Source organism: Palaemon carinicauda, chromosome 9 (assembly GCF_036898095.1).
Source record: "Palaemon carinicauda isolate YSFRI2023 chromosome 9, ASM3689809v2, whole genome shotgun sequence".
Classification (NCBI taxonomy): domain Eukaryota; kingdom Metazoa; phylum Arthropoda; class Malacostraca; order Decapoda; family Palaemonidae; genus Palaemon; species Palaemon carinicauda.
Genome location: NC_090733.1, coordinates 148,926,711 through 148,942,570, shown reverse-complemented (window position 1 = coordinate 148,942,570; position 15,860 = coordinate 148,926,711). Strand labels below are relative to the sequence as shown.

Below are 15,860 nucleotides of genomic sequence, written 5' to 3'. Positions count from 1 at the left end.
ATACTTATCATAGACTTGGTTAATGGTATGCTGAGAAACATATGCCTAAAACCCTTAAATATTTTCTAAAGTTATCTACCTTTTTTCAGTTTGGCTGATACCTGGGATAATGTCACAACAAATCCTTCAGATTTCAAGGAACTAATACCAGAGTTCTACAATGATGAAGGAACGGGAGATTTTTTGTGTAATTTTCAAGGTATCAATTTTGGTATGCGTCAGAATGGGAAGGCCGTTGGCAATGTAGAGCTGCCACCTTGGGCTGATGGTAAGAGATTTTATTAGTTTACTGATGTAATTGGTTTAATTAATGTTACAATACTGTATTTGAGAGCTTAATGAAAATTTTAAGAGTACAGTAATACCCCTGTTTACGAGTAACTCTGTGTACTGTATGTTAATTTCGGTTTACGGCTATGAAATTCCATTTCAGTATACCTTCTTTGCATTGGTCTACAAGCAAAAATTTCCCTCAGTATGCTTGTTTTTGGTGGACAAGTAGCCTGCTATATGAATGAGACTTCCATGATGAGCAGAATTTTTCTGGTGTAATTAAATGCTTCAAATGTTTGCTACGAGTTGAGATATGTCAATGAATATTATACTTTACTACATACAGTGCAGTATAACTTTTTACGTGCGATTGCAGTCGGTTTTTAAACTACCGTAGGTGCATGTCTAAAAAAATTGGGCTCGAGTCCTTGGTATCATTTTTCGTATTATCAATTTTTTTTATAGAAAAAGACACTTGACTAAAGCCATTAGGTATTTTGTAAAAGGGAAAATGGTTGAAAGCTTTTACCAAAGAAAAATAAAAAATGAGTGTTAGGGTAATTAGGATTTGAGGTTCAGAAAAAAGCCATATACAGGTAGGTCAACTATAGGTACCCCTTAGTGTCACATAGTGTACTGTACGTACAGTACTTACACGCTACTGTACATATTAAGCCGACTGGCAAGAACCGCTGAAACGTGCAGTGTCGGCCCAGTGTATGGTCAAGTTGCTTTCCGGGATTATTTCACTTGCAATGAATGTTCCAGAGGGAAAAAATCATCTCTTGCTAATAGGGCGATATTAATACAGCCATCCATCACCAGAACAACAACATAATCTAAGTACCGGTAATTAATCATGCTCGCGTGAAAAATTATTCGTACATCCTTTAGTGTCCCATCAGATGAGGAGAAAATTTCCATGTAGAATTTTTCATCTAATTGCTGTGCTAGATAGTAAATATTTTTAGTGTTTTTTTTTATATTTTTTATTCGGAATAAGTCATCTGTATTCTTTTTTATATTAGGGGTTATAAATTGTTCAATAATTGTTATTAAAAAACTTTAAAAATAACTGTACAATATGTATATTTATGAACGTGTGAAATGCACTGAATGAATTCCCTTATGGGAAAATTGTTTTGGTTTTCAAGCTTTTTGGGTTATGAGCTTCTTTCTGGTATGGATTAAACTCTTATACCGAGGTACTATTGTAGTCATTCTATTAATTTTACTTTAAAAGATTTTAATTGCACTGATATATTAAAATAATATACTTACCAGACATAGTTTAAAGATTAGTGGGGAAATAATATTCAGACTTACATACAATACTATTATGTATAAATTTCCACAGGACCACAAGGTGTTCTCAAGAAAATGAGAGAAGCGCTGGAAAGTGATTATGTTTCAAACAATCTTCACCACTGGATAGACTTGATATTTGGGTACAAGCAGAATGGAGAGGAAGCAGAAAAAGCAGATAATTGTGAGTAGTATTGAAAGTAACATTTGAGAATATGTAGAGCGGCAAGTTTTATTGTATGGAACATATTCATTATTTATAGTTTGGTTTGTTTGTTATACAGAGTACTGCTTATTACACTGAAGGTTTGTTCAGAAATAAGCTTTAAACGGCAACAAAATATCCATATATTCTCTTGAACAGTGGAATAATTATTCAATTTTATGAATAGTACTTACCTGGCAGTTATATATATGTAGCTGATATCTCTAAATCGGCAGAATTTTTCAAAACGAGGCAACCGCCTTGTGGTGGTTGGGAGGTAGGTGGTAACACCCATCACAGGGTGGTCTAAGGAATCATTCCCGTGTCCAAGACTTCAGTTCATCTCTGCCGGCTGGATCGAAAACATCGTCGGTCCACCATTGAGTTTTTCGAATCATTTTCCCTTCTTCGCCTTTTTGGACTTCGTTTGGTGAAGTACACTGATTTAGGGATTTGGCAATCGTGTTTTATTATTTACTTTGTTTATCATGAGTGATAACTTAATTTTCGTGTTTGTGCGAGTGATGTATGCAAGGTGAGGTTACCGAAAGTGTCGGTTGATCCTCACAGTTTGTATGCAGAGGTTTTGTTTGTGCACTATATTTTAGGTGCAAAGTTTTTAATCCTGATGACGGAAATCCGTTCCGGCAACTCTATGACGTCACAGTTGTGTGACGTAATCTTCATGTATGTCTTGCAAATTCTCTTTATTTCTTTTATGTAAAGAATGGGAGGAATTCCACTTATATAAGTTTTTTAACTTTTAATGTAAAATTTTAAAGAAATATTTGTCCATTTGGTATTCGTTCTTTAAATCATCGATCTAATTTCATAAATTGAATAGAACTAGCGTATGGTTAATTTACGCTGTTACTCGTTACTATCGGTGCAGTCCCAACATGCCTTGGTAGCGTTCTTTTCGATATGGGAATTAAAGTGTTGGCTATTATACTCCAACAACAACGATATGGGAATTCTAGTTTTAGTAGTATTTTCATTTATATGTTCCTATTGTTTACATTTATTTATATAGATACATTATTGCTATATCTGTTCTTTTTATCATTACAACTCGCTGTTTTTGAAAACCCTTTGAATTAATTGTGGATTACATTTGTTTTCCCTTTTTCTGTTCATTTTAATCTTTAACATATAACTTTCCCGGCGTTTGTATGTAACTACCGGGTAGGTATTTATGACATTTAATTTTACCGTTGGTTATATGTAACTACCAGGTGAGTGTGTTCAACATCTATTTTTAATCTCAACTCTTGCCCGGTGGTTTTTTCTTTTTGTGACCGCCGGGTAAGTATGTTTGGAAGTTTATTTTATTATGGAAATGTCAGTTTAATATTTTATAAAAATATTTTATTACAGTTTATATAGCAAGTACTAGAGACGATTTTGCTTTCTCATTCAAGCCTGTGGCAGAAGAATAAGTTCTCTCACAACGGGCAGGACTAATTATGGTCTTTTGTGTAAGAGTTTATAGTGCAAGTTTCAGTGCTAAATTAGGCATTCTTTCAGCACAGTGGACGTCGTTTTCCTAGCCTTAGACCTCTTCCAAGCTCCCCAGCCCATGGGAGAAGGAACGTCGATCGGCGAAAGGAAATGAGAGGCGTTAGCTCACGAGCAAACGCCCTCGCGAGCGTTCCTGTTAACGTTCCCAAGAATGCTCGCCCTTGCCATGGGAAAGCAAAGAGCGTTGAACGTTAAGATCCTTACACTGCTTTTAGAGTTTTGCATTGCATCACTTTTGATTTTAATGGCAATACTTTAAGTCATAGATATTCGCTGATAATATCAATGCTTACAAACCATCATTGACTTGGTTTTTGTCCCAGAGCACCAGTCGGCCTTATGAACCCTCTGGTTGGAACCGAACGCGCCGAGCGGCATAATGAATATCATTTTGCCTCAACGCTCGGCGCTAAGTCTTTCAAGACAGGACGAATGCAGCCTCGTCTTTCGGGGCGAGGGCAGCCTCGTCTTTCGGGGCGAGGGCAGCCTCGTCTTTCGGGGCGAGGGCAGCCTCGTCTGTCGGGGCGAGGGCAGCCTCGTCTGTCGGGGCGAGGGCAGCCTCGTCTGTCGGGGCGAGGGCAGCCTCGTCTGTCGGGGCGAGGGCAGCCTCTTCTGTCGGGGCGAGGGCAGCCTCGTCTGTCGGGGCGAGGGCAGCCTCGTCTGTCGGGGCGAGGGCAGCCTCGTCTGTCGGGGCGAGGGCAGCCTCGTTTTCAGGATGATAGGACGATCGCCGCCTTGTCCTTTCAGGGCAACGCCCCGTCTTATAAGATCTTTGTCAAGGATGACTTTAGTGATCACTTTTCTCCTGTTGAATTATTTGAGGTTAACAGAAGGAGAGGATCCTAAGTTCTGTTGCTCCATGTTCCCCACCCTCTGAGTTTTCACGTGGTTATTAATGGAGCTTTAAGAATATATTAATTTTTGTTTCTTAAAACAGAAACCTTTGATGACTAACAACAGTAGGAGCCAGACTTTGCTACTTCTGGCGAGCCTGGGAGAGGAGAGGAGGAGACCTTTGGTCCGTGTTTTTACTAAGGATGGATGTGAAATCTTTTTTCTAGTGAATCCTCCTTTGTTAGTTATTCCGATAAGACTTTTCTGCCTAACCGACTTTGCAACTTCAATGTCTCTCTTTTGGGAGAGGGAGTCTTTTGTCCAGTCCTGGACGTAAATGCTCTTTACGCCTTCGTTCAGAAGTCAAAGTTCTCCATGGAGACATCAAAATCTTTGGAGAAGAGGGGAGCAGACCTTTGGTCAGTACTTCTTCTGAAGGAGGATTACTTTTTCCTTTTATAGGGAAACCTCCTTTAGGTTTTAGCTACAACGATTCTCTCTCCCAGTTCTAGAGAGGAGTCTAAGTGGCAGGATATGCAATCAAACTTTATCTGAGGTTTGTTTACAAGGAAGAACGGGTGTAGAATGGGTCAGGTTTGGGCGTGTGTTTTGGCAGCTCCGCCCCTCTCATGTTCACGTAACTTTTGCTTTATGTAGCGGAATACTGCTCTCTGGAGAAATCAGAGCGTCCCTGTATCTGGATGTTTGGATAACGTTGAGCCTATCAAATAATTAGGTCTTCCTGTCAACAAGAAGAGTCTCTTCTGACACCAGGACGCTCAGCACCATGTCTTTTAGAACGTTCAGCGTCTCGCTCTGTTAACCTCTCGGCTCCACGTCTTACAAGCTCTACGTCTTACAGGACTATCGGCACCACGTCTTACAGGACGATTGGCGCCTCGTCTTTCAGGACGCTCGACGTCGAAGTTCTAGCATGAGGCATGACTTTGAACATGAGAATCTAGGACTTCGTGATGACACTAGTCGAATCGTGTGTTGAGATCAAGGACGCCTTCGTTCTGATCTCTTGGATCTAGAAAGGAGGTTTGTTCTAGGGCAAGAAACATCGGGGCAAACATACTCAGCAGGAAGAGACTTGTTTTTTCCTCAGAGTGGTCTCTCAACCCGCAAGTCTGTCAGTCTCTGGATGTTGTGGGGCAGACCTGTAACAGACCTTTTTGCCTCAAACTGGAAGAAGAGGATCCCCTACTGCTGCTCCCTAGTCCCGGACGAGGAAGCTGTAGCAATGGACTCCTTCTTGATGGATTGGACGTGGGTGGACATGTTTGCGTTGCCCCCATTCGAGATCATCAATCTGGTCTTCAGGAAATTCGCTCTCCTCGATTCAGGGCGAATGATCCTAGCGGCTCCATTCTGGCCTGCTAGGGAATGGTTTTCGGAAGTGATGAGCATGTTGATGGACTTCCCAAGAAGACTACGGCAAGTACAGATCTTCTCAAACAGCCCCACTTCGAGAGGTATCATCTAACCCCCCTTGCTCTCAACTGACTTCCTTCAGACTGACTAGAAGCTTGTCAGATCTCGAGGCTTTTCGGCACAAGCGACGAAATCTATCGCCAGAGCAAGGAGGATCTCTTCACAAAGAGTCTACCAATCTAGGTGGGAGACCTTTAGAGCTTGGTGCAGGCGGCACAAGTTTCCTCATCCACTACCTCTCTGAGCCAGATTGCAGACTTCTTCCTGTACCTCAGACAGGATGCTAAGCTGTCTGTATCTACCATCAATGGATACAGCAGTATGCTCTCGGCCGTCTTTAGGCATAGAGGCCTAGAGTTGTCCCAAAATCAAGGTTTGGAGGACCTCATTGGGTCTTTTCAGACGACGTAATAGGTACTCTTAAACCTGGATGTGATGTTTAAGTTTCTGTGCTCCAAGAAATTTGAACCTATCTCGCTAGCCTCTCTTCGAGTTGTAGCGAAGAAAACCCTCTCCCTTATAACTCTAGCGAATGCCAAGAGGTCAGCAAAGTCCAGGCGATTGGGAAGAGGGTGAGCTTCAATTAGGATAGGGCAGTTTGTGCCTTAAGTTACATCTTTCTCGTAAAGAGCGAGAACCCTTCGTAACCCTGTCCTACGACGTTTAATGTCATTAACCTCACGAACCTAGTGGGTCGAGAGAAGGAAAGACTCCTCTGCCCAGTTAGGTCCCTCAAAGTTTTTTTTTTTTGGCTCACACTATGAACGTGAGCTGTGCATCCAACTTGTTATGGTGTTCAGTGAAAGATCCGCCAAAAACCCCTGTCTAAGTATGCTTTGTCCTTTTTCCTGAGGGAGAAAATTAGGGAAGCCCACCTCTTATGTGAGGAGGAACACTTCGCCCTGTTGAAATTACGGGCTCACAAAGTGAGAGCCATTGCTACCTCTCTGGTATATCAGGAATATATGTTAGTTATGCAATTTTCTGGAGGAGCAACTCTGTTTTCGCTTCTCATTAACTTAGAGAGGTGAGAGTAGACTTTGGCAAGTGCTATACCTTGGGCCCATACATAGCTGCAGTTTTCTGTATTAGGCAAGGAGTTAATAACCCCACTCAACCTTGGTTTATATGCATGTATGAGGGTTTGTGTTTTTATGATAGTCTGAGGACTTCGTCTTGTGGTGCGGTTCCCTCAGTCTAGATAGATAGTTTATGTCTATGTTGCAGGGTTAGGTGGTTAGTTTTAGTAAGGTTGCAGTTTTTATTATTTGGGGCGAAGGTAGTTTCTGAAGTCTAGTCAAGTTGTTGGTCTTATCCCTTTGACAGACTCGATTGAGTTTTTTGCAGCATTGCAGGCTTACTCCTGGATAAACTCTCCTAAGGGAAAGCCACTCTAAAGGCTGTACCTTTGAATCAGCTACCTTAGCAGGCAAGGAATCAAGGTGTTTTTATCTCTTACAACTCTTTTGTTGTTTCCCCAGCGATGTTTACTGTCTGTTTCCCTCCTCCAAATGTGTGAATCAGCTATATTTATATAACTGCCAGGTAAGTACTATTCATAAAAATGGAGTTTTTATGATAAAACAAAGTTTTATGAATACTTACCTGGCAGTTATATATATATTCGAAGGCCCACCCACCTCCCCTCCGGAGACAGGTCGGGCATAGATGAACTGAAGTCTTGGACACGGGAATGGTTCCTTGGACCACCCTGTGACGGGTGTTACCACCTACCTCCCAACCACCACAAGGCGGTTGCCTCGTTTTGAAAAATTCTGCCGATTTAGAGATCTCAGCTATATATATATATATAACTGCCAGGTAAGTATTCATAAAACTTTGTTTTATCATAAAAACTCCATTTTAAATTTTGTGGTTGATTCTCTCTCTCTCTCTCTCTCTCTCTCTCTCTCTCTCTCTCTCTCTCTCTCTCTCTCTCTCTCTCTCTCTCTCTCTCTCTCTCTCTCTCTCTCTTTTCAAAGAAATGCATAATCACTAATCTAGATAAAAAAAATTGTAAATATTAATGAAATGTGAAAAGGGTATCAATAATTTATTACTGTAACTGAAAGACACTTTTTATTCTATAGCAGTTTAAGTAGAATTCTAGAACAATGTGTCTTTTGGAGATCATTATGGTGATGTATTTCTTATGCAATATTTCCATGGTTTTAAGTAATCAAAGGACATGAATCATATGAGGCTTCTAAATTTGTAATAAAACTGCTAGAAAAATAAGAAAAACAATACTGTATTGTTTGTAATGAAAATTTGTTTATTAAAATAATTTTGTTCATAAACATTTCGAAGCCCTCTGTAGAATATTTTATGCAGTTCAGAAGATGGATGATTAGATTAATTTATACATTATATAAGAAATTTAATACCATAATCTTATATAATAGGCATTTCTAATGGGTGTAAGCCTCTCAGAAATATTATCATTGGATCAATTTCGTGTTGAACATACCATAATGAAACTCTCTAAGAGCTCTCTGTGTCTATAATCCATACTACTACCATAAAAATTTTAGTTATTTTTGTAGTTAGTATTCTAGGTGAGTTACAGCATACAGTATCCTAAATAACTATTTAGAATTCTGGCTGGTAATATGTTTGTGCGTTTTAAGTTAGTGTTTTTCTTTTCTTTTTTTTATTTCAGTGTTTTATTACCTGTGTTATGAGGGAGCAGTTGACCTTGCAGAAATTACTGATCTCAATGAGAGACTGGCCCATGAAGTTCAGATAACAGAGTTTGGGCAAGTTCCTAAGCAGCTTTTCCAACATCCTCATCCCAGAAGATCTCGATCATTTGGTCTTTACAATTCTCTTCATTTAACTTCTGCTAGAACAGATTCGTGTGAAAGCAGTGAAGGAAAGGAGGAAATAGAGAGTGATAAAGAAGGTAAGATTGTGGGACGTTAGCACAGATTCACAAGACATTTGTTTGGTAATGGCTTGCACAAGGATTCCTTACTCTGTCATCAGCAATCTTATTTTTTTTTTCAAGAAATGCATTATTTCTTGCTTGGAAAATTATGATTGTTCCTAAAGCATATAAGCTGAGATTTTACTATTATCAGTGATATTTTGTCATAAGAGTTCACTACCATGCATATTGTTTGAATACCACCAAATGTTTAATAGATTTGTAGCACTTGTATTTGATAACTCCTGTAAGATATTGTAATGTTATGTTTATTGTAATAAATCTAGAGATTCAAGCACATGCTAGAAAAACTAAATTATTTTGGTTATAAGAAACTATTTTTTTTTATGAATATTACTTTAGCACACTTACTCATTGTAGTGTTATTGTTTGAATGTGTTTATCCATGAGTAATTAAGATAACACCATGACACAATGTAAAAGTTGGAATTTTAAGTTTATTTTCGTGGTGATATTTAAGAAGGTAATATTAGTTTCATGACCCTTTTTAGGAAACTTCGAAGTACTAGCTCCCATAGCTGAATCAAGAAATTTCTGGCAAAGGCTGGCAGAGCTCAAGCAGTTGAGGAGCTGTCGAGTTCATCGGGAGGGCATTAATGCAGTTGCCTTTAGTGCAGATAGTGGGAGCATTTTAACTGCAGGGCAAGATGCCCTTTTAAAGATTTTTACTCTTCCAGAATTTAATCAGGTTAGAATTTAAAGATAATTTGTAATACTGCAAGTAAACAAGATTTAAACAATCATTAGTTGTCCCCATGTGTATACAAACCCTAGTTCTTTAAAATAGGGATATGCCTTCAACAGCGCTGGAATGGCCATTAAATTGTTTTCAAGGTATTTGGTGAATAACAGTGGTGTGAGAAAGAAGCACCACCCACAAGCCTGTTTCAAAACAACCCCTTTTGTCTTTAGTCACAATGGGTACCGATGTCTCATGCTGCTCTTGCAATTGTTTTCTTGCAATAGTTTGTGATCCATGTTGGTTTGCTTATTTTTGTTTTTTGTGAACGTTCTCACTTGTAAGTGAAAGCATACCAAAAAGTAAATGTGGTGAAATGAATTTTGTTCCTCTGAAGATGCCAACCTTTGAAACCCCATATACTATAATGTATTGTGTACCTTTTTGAAGGGGTGACTGTAAGCCATTCACTTCCTATTTGAAGTCTTGTTGCTCCTCCAATCAGGTAGATGATGAATTCAGACCATGATTCATCTTACTTCATGGTAGTTTCTCTGCCTCGGGTGGGAGTTACCCTATTCGAACGGAGTGTCGCCCATAACTGCATGCAAGATAGTGAAAATTATGTCTGCTAACCACACCTGGCACTGATTGTGTTCCCAGATGGTGATCCCTGTGTCGTGCAGTGTAAGTAAGGGTTCCTAGTTCTCCCCCTTTGACAAAAACCCCAGCGTGGTGGTTTGTGTTGCGGCAAAGGAAGCTCTTGTAGTTACCTCTTCCATGGAAGCACTATCATTATTGGGTGCCCAGACCATAATGCCTATGTGATAGCAAGGAAGAATGGTTGGCAAGGGTAAGAAGAGTTCACCCTCTTTTCCTTCGCTATCAATTTCTTCTCTCTTCCATTCCTTTTTTTTGAACATTTCCTCCTTAAGAAGATGACAATAATGAAGAAGATAGTTGGATGAGAATTCCTTTTGCATAAAGTTCCTCAGGACTAATTGCAATTGCTCTCCTCCATCGAGAGGGAGTGACGGTATTTACCTGCTAACTTGTACCTTTTGCGGTCAGGCAGATGAGTGTAAAGCTGGGTTACGGCTACTACTTTTGCATCAGGAGTGATTAAGCGTTCTTTCTTAGACCGAACATCTGCACTGTAGGCTAAGGGATGGAGGTAGTATATGCAACCACTTTCTCATTCTTATCAGGATATGGATAATTGTTAATTACTCTGGTGCCTGCTTTTTGCTGTACAGAACATAAATGGCGACCAATAAGCTTGGGGTTTTTTAACTACATGAAGCTGATGTTACAGCCACTGCTCTTTTATCAGTTGCAGGTGAATGGTCCTACCTGGATTAATCTCCAACACCAAACAGTAGGCTAACAGGGGTATCCTTCGCTCTACCCTCTTGTGCTGATATGGACCTCGCACTTCATTTGATAACTTCGGTTTTAGTTAGCAAACGTGAGCCTGGTATAACAGCGACCTCTTTTTCATTAATTGCAGGTAAAGGATCTCCAGCACCTTAACGGTAGGCTGATATGGGTGTCATTTACTCTACTCTTTATGCCATTGCAGAGTATAACTGACGGAGCTAGCATGCCAACCAGTACCTGTGATCTTGGTCTAACTGCTACCATTGCTCACTTTCTACCCGCTAAGGAGTTTTCTCATAAACCGGTACTTTCAAGGTATGTCAGCAAATTGAAACGAGTGCAAAACTGACCACTGTTTGTCTTGCTATCGGGTAATCTATCCTTCTGGACTGAGCACCAACTCTTGAGCAATCAAGGGTAAAGATATGCTGCAGTGTGAAGCTACCTTCCTGTGCCTCTTCCCTTTCTGAATCTTGTAATTCTTCTCGGAATAAGAAGTTGAAGGACTCCAGAAAGACTGATTATAAAAAGTCCCACAGGACTTAGAATGATCTCTCTTTTTGGAGGGAAGAAAACGATAAGTACACGATCCCATATGGATCAGAGCATCAAGCCGTGACTCCAGTGCAGCTGCTCCCATAACTATACCGATCCATTGTAAGTGGCCCTGAACGGGACCGATCAGATATGCCCATGGCCTTACAGCCAATGGCCACATTTTCCCATGACCGTGGGTCACCTGTACCCACGGCCCCCCAGCCAAGGGTCGCCTGTACCCACGGCCCCCCAGCCAAGGGTCGCCTGTACCCACGGCCCCCCAGCCAAGGATCGCCTGTACCCACGGCCCCCCAGCCAAGGGTCGCCTGTACCCACGGCCCCCCAGCCAAGGGTCGCCTGTACCCACGGCCCCCCAGCCAAGGGTCGCCTGTACCCACGGCCCCCCAGCCAAGGGTCGCCTGTACCCACGGCCCCCCAGCCAAGGGTCGCCTGTACCCACGGCCCCCCAGCCAAGGGTCGCCTGTACCCACGGCCCCCCAGCCAAGGGTCGCCTGTACCCACGGCCCCCCAGCCAAGGGTCGCCTGTACCCAGGGCCCCCCAGCCAAGGGTCGCCTGTACCCAGGGCCCCCCCAGCCAAGGGTCGCCTGTACCCAGGGCCCCCCCAGCCAAGGGTCGCCTGTACCCAGGGCCCCCACAGCCAAGGGTCGCCTGTACCCAGGGCCCCACAGCCAAGGGTCGCCTGTACCCAGGGCCCCACACCCAAGGGTCGCCTGTACCCAGGGCCCCACAGCCAAGGGTCGCCTGTACCCAGGGCCCCACAGCCAAGGGTCGCCTGTACCCAGGGCCCCCCAGCCAAGGGTCGCCTGTACCCAGGGCCCCCCCAGCCAAGGGTCGCCTGTACCCAGGGCCCCACTGCCAAGGGTCGCCTGTACCCAGGGCCCCACAGCCAAGGGTCGCCTGTACCCAGGGCCCCACAGCCAAGGGTCGCCTGTACCCAGGGCCCCACAGCCAAGGGTCGCCTGTACCCAGGGCCCCACAGCCAAGGGTCGCCTGTACCCAGGGCCCCACAGCCAAGGGTCGCCTGTACCCAGGGCCCCACAGGCAAGGGCCACCTGTACCCACGGCCCAACAGCCCAGGGTCACCTGTACCCACGGCCCCACAGCCCAGGGTCACATGTACCCACGGCCCCACAGCCAAAGGTCACATGTACCCACGGCCCCACAGCCAATGGACACCTGTACCCCCTGCCCCACAGCCAATGGTCACCTTTAGCCATGGCCCCACAGCTGAAGGTCACCTTTAGCCACGGTCCCACCGCCAAGGGTCACCTATAACCACATATCCATGACCAGCTGTCTTATTTATTGCTTATGTGAGGAGGGCATCATAAGGATTTTTATCCTTCAAAAGACTCTTTCATGTTAGCATTAGCACGAGTATGAGAGCTCAGGCTTTTTATCGTGACACATTTAAGAGAGGTAGGTGTTTTGTTGCCTTTGTCGTCTCATAGACTGTGACAAAGACCCAGTTTCAGTTCAAAACCTCATTCTTATCCTTATGTATAAGTTAACACAAGTTGCCTGGTGTCACATCAGGTACTGCAGTGGTACTCAAAGGGGAATAAACACTTTGTGTGCAAGCTTTTCAGCATTTTCATTATCCTTGGCAGTAACAGGAGGTAGTGATAAGACACTTTTCATTCTGGCTTGGTGAGGCTGCTTGCTTTCAGATGCGACTGGTCGTTGCATACCTCTGCCATCTGGAGGAACAATTCGTAAGGGTTACTGTCAGTAGCCTTCCAGTTTACTTGACGGCATACTTGGTGCTGAAGGTGTCGAACCACCTTTGCCTCTTGTACCTTATGGATGTTGTCCACATATCATTGTATCTCTTTCCCTGATCTTGAGTTGGCTGCCCAGTAGTATTATAACACTCCCAGCTCCAGGGACTTGGTATGTACCCGTTTAAGGTAACGCATTGGGCATAAGTCTCAAGGAGCAGTAGAATGACTGGCTCTTCTACCTCTTTCTGGTGCCCCAGTGAAAAGGATGCAGCAGCTACAACCCTTACACACTGGTCGGACATCTGATGCTGGGGAGTTACATGATGGAGCACCTTTCTTACAGACTGCATCTGCTTAGAAGCAACTCCTTCATCTAAATGTGAAGGGGAGGAAGGGCTGGTCATTTTTCTTTATGGGCCCTGTTTCATGTCTTGTTACTGGCTTCCTTGTAAGCCATTACTGGCTGAGGCCCTAACAGCTTCTACATCCATGATTAGCTGTTAGGATCCTGGTTGTTGAAGTCTCCTTCATTACTCCCATAGTAGACCAGGCAGGATGACATGTCTAGGGAACAAAAGAACTTCCAGTTTTGTTTTAGAGGGCTTCCTCTTACGAATAAGGGAGTCTCCCTATTTTTTGAGGACAAGATTTGTATAGGCATAGGAACAAATAACATTTTAAAAGGATATGTATTTTTTCAATATTTAACTTAGCCGGTGATTATAATAGCTGCAACTCTGTTGCTCGACAGAAAAACTCTACGGAAAAATTCGCCAGCGATCGCTACACAGGTAGGGGGTGTACTCAACAGCGCCATCTGTCGTTCAGATACCCAGTACTCATTGTAAACAAAGAACTCAATTTTCTCTCTGTCGAGCTATCGACAAGACGCTCTTATTCGCCGTTGCTAAACTGGAGTTTTTTCACAACTAATTGGTGAAGTACTTTATTCTAGTTTTGAGCTTTCGCTATGCAGGAGTTTTATCTTCATCTTAAATCTTGAACTCGTTTTGGATAGATTTAATTATGGTGACAAAGAGAGTATGGACTCTCTTTCACTTTTAAATGGCCGACCCTTCCCTTAGACGGAAGTGTGTTTAGGCTTTTAGTAATTCTTATCACGTTATAGATTTTCCTCTATATATTTGATATCTCTCCGCCTTTATTAGGCCTCTTCGATTAACTTTCCATTTATTATAAACATATAAAAATAAATTTTAATGTTTTGTTTATATAGACCTTTCCTGAGAGTAGGCGGTCCTAACTTGGAAACCGAAGTTAATCAACGTTGAGCCCTTTATATCGTAATTAGCTTTTAAAGAGCTAAGGATTTAAAACTTTTTAAATGTAATATTTTATGAAAGAATTTCTTTGATAGTCTTCGTACTGTTTTCAAAGATGAACTAACGTTTAGTTTTTTTATGCTACGCAGTTGTTGACGTTTAGGACGTTCAACATGCGCTCTATCGTTACGATAGAGAGAGAGTGTATCACGGTTTCACTTTGCAGTAAGAGTAAATCGATTCTGACGTTTTGTTCATTCTTTCTTAGCTTAAATGTTTTAAATTCTAATTTAAAGGAACTTTTTATTGAAAAACCTTTCAGTTTTTTCCTTTAGTCAAATAACATGTTTTTTTTTTTTGACGAAATATAATTGGGCTCTTCTCTTAGGTGCGAAATCAAGAGAGAAAGAGAGAGAGAGAGATAGAAACGGAGGGAGAGAGAGGAGAGAAAACGTTCCGTTCAAGCGGGTAACGTTGTTCTCGTGTTACTCGCGTCCCTAGTCTCTGTACGGGGAGGAAGGATAAAACGTTTTTAGGTTTTTATTCTCGTCCCCAGGCTATGTGCGGTGAGAGATTGAAAACGTAGTTATATGAACTAGTGTTTAGTCTCTTTCCCAGCCACTGATTTTTTTTTTTTTATCTTAAAATATGTTTTCTGTTTTTTGCTGGTATTATAATGATATGTTTTCTGTTTTTTGCTGGTATTAATGAGCTTGCATTATACGACTGATTTCGCAATTACTAACTTTTAAAGAAGGGTAGAATTGCGTGTTTCAGGTAGAAATTAGTGCAAAACAGAAAATCGAAGTGATAAAGTGATATGCGCAAAGTGTTACAGTGTTGCGTCCGAGGCGCAAAGTGTTACAGTGTTGCGTCCGAGGCGCAAAGTGTTACAGTGTTGCGTCCGAGGGTTCGTCTGTTCGTGCCTGTCGTTCACCTAGTCCGGGACCTCTTACATGCTCCCAAGCCCAGGGGAGAAGTAATGTCAAACGACTTATGGGTTCGAGAGGCCTTGACCAACGAACAGACGTTTTTCCCTCTATGGTATCGGGTGTATCTTACCAAGATCTCCCCTACCATAAGACGAGAGAGACGTTGTTTCTCCTCGTCATCCGTAGGCTTTTCGCATAAGAAACCTGTCACAAGGTTTCGAAGCCCTTAAGCGAAAGTCAGTCCTTTCAGGACAGGTCCAGCGTCCTGGTTACAACCATTAGGACAGCTCTGACCCTATGCAGTCATCGGATAACTGCTCGTCGCCTAACAAAAAGTAACACAGACTCCGAGAGTCTTTTTTTGTAGGCAAAGTGTTGCGGTCACAGACGTTACCCTCGTCTCTTACCACAACCATTTCCGTTAATCCTTAATGGGTTGTATGGCACATGCAGTATATGCTTGCCTCCCTTATGGAAGACTATTCTACCGATTAGTCCGTTGAGTCTAGCCGTTTATCTCATCGATATCCTGGCTTTCAGCCAACCTAACGTTCCTTTGTGATTACTGTTGACGTTGGCGTAGCTTAGTCACGTCAGTCAGGTTGTTTAGAACCACACTCGATGCGGTCTCGTGTGGTTTTTCAGCCGCATTTGGACGTTAGGCCACTTGCTGATGCTCCTGTGGACGTTCAAGACGTTCACTAACAATCGGAGTTGACTTGTTTTGACGCTGTGCGTCAACCTCCGCATTCTAGAGTCGTTTTGACTGCTCAGTCTA

General features: G+C 42.5%; 1 protein-coding gene across 1 annotated transcript in view; it reads left to right on the top strand.

Annotated features, from left to right (window-relative positions):
* The window catches only part of LOC137647264 (protein FAN-like), a 72,405-nt gene that overhangs the window by 36,999 nt on the left and 19,546 nt on the right, over positions 1 to 15,860 (top strand). The window contains exons 12-15 of the mRNA XM_068380657.1: positions 90 to 268; positions 1,631 to 1,762; positions 8,238 to 8,480; positions 9,017 to 9,213. Coding sequence (XP_068236758.1) covers positions 90 to 268; positions 1,631 to 1,762; positions 8,238 to 8,480; positions 9,017 to 9,213 — 751 coding nt within the window. The remainder of the gene's footprint in view (positions 1 to 89; positions 269 to 1,630; positions 1,763 to 8,237; positions 8,481 to 9,016; positions 9,214 to 15,860) is intronic.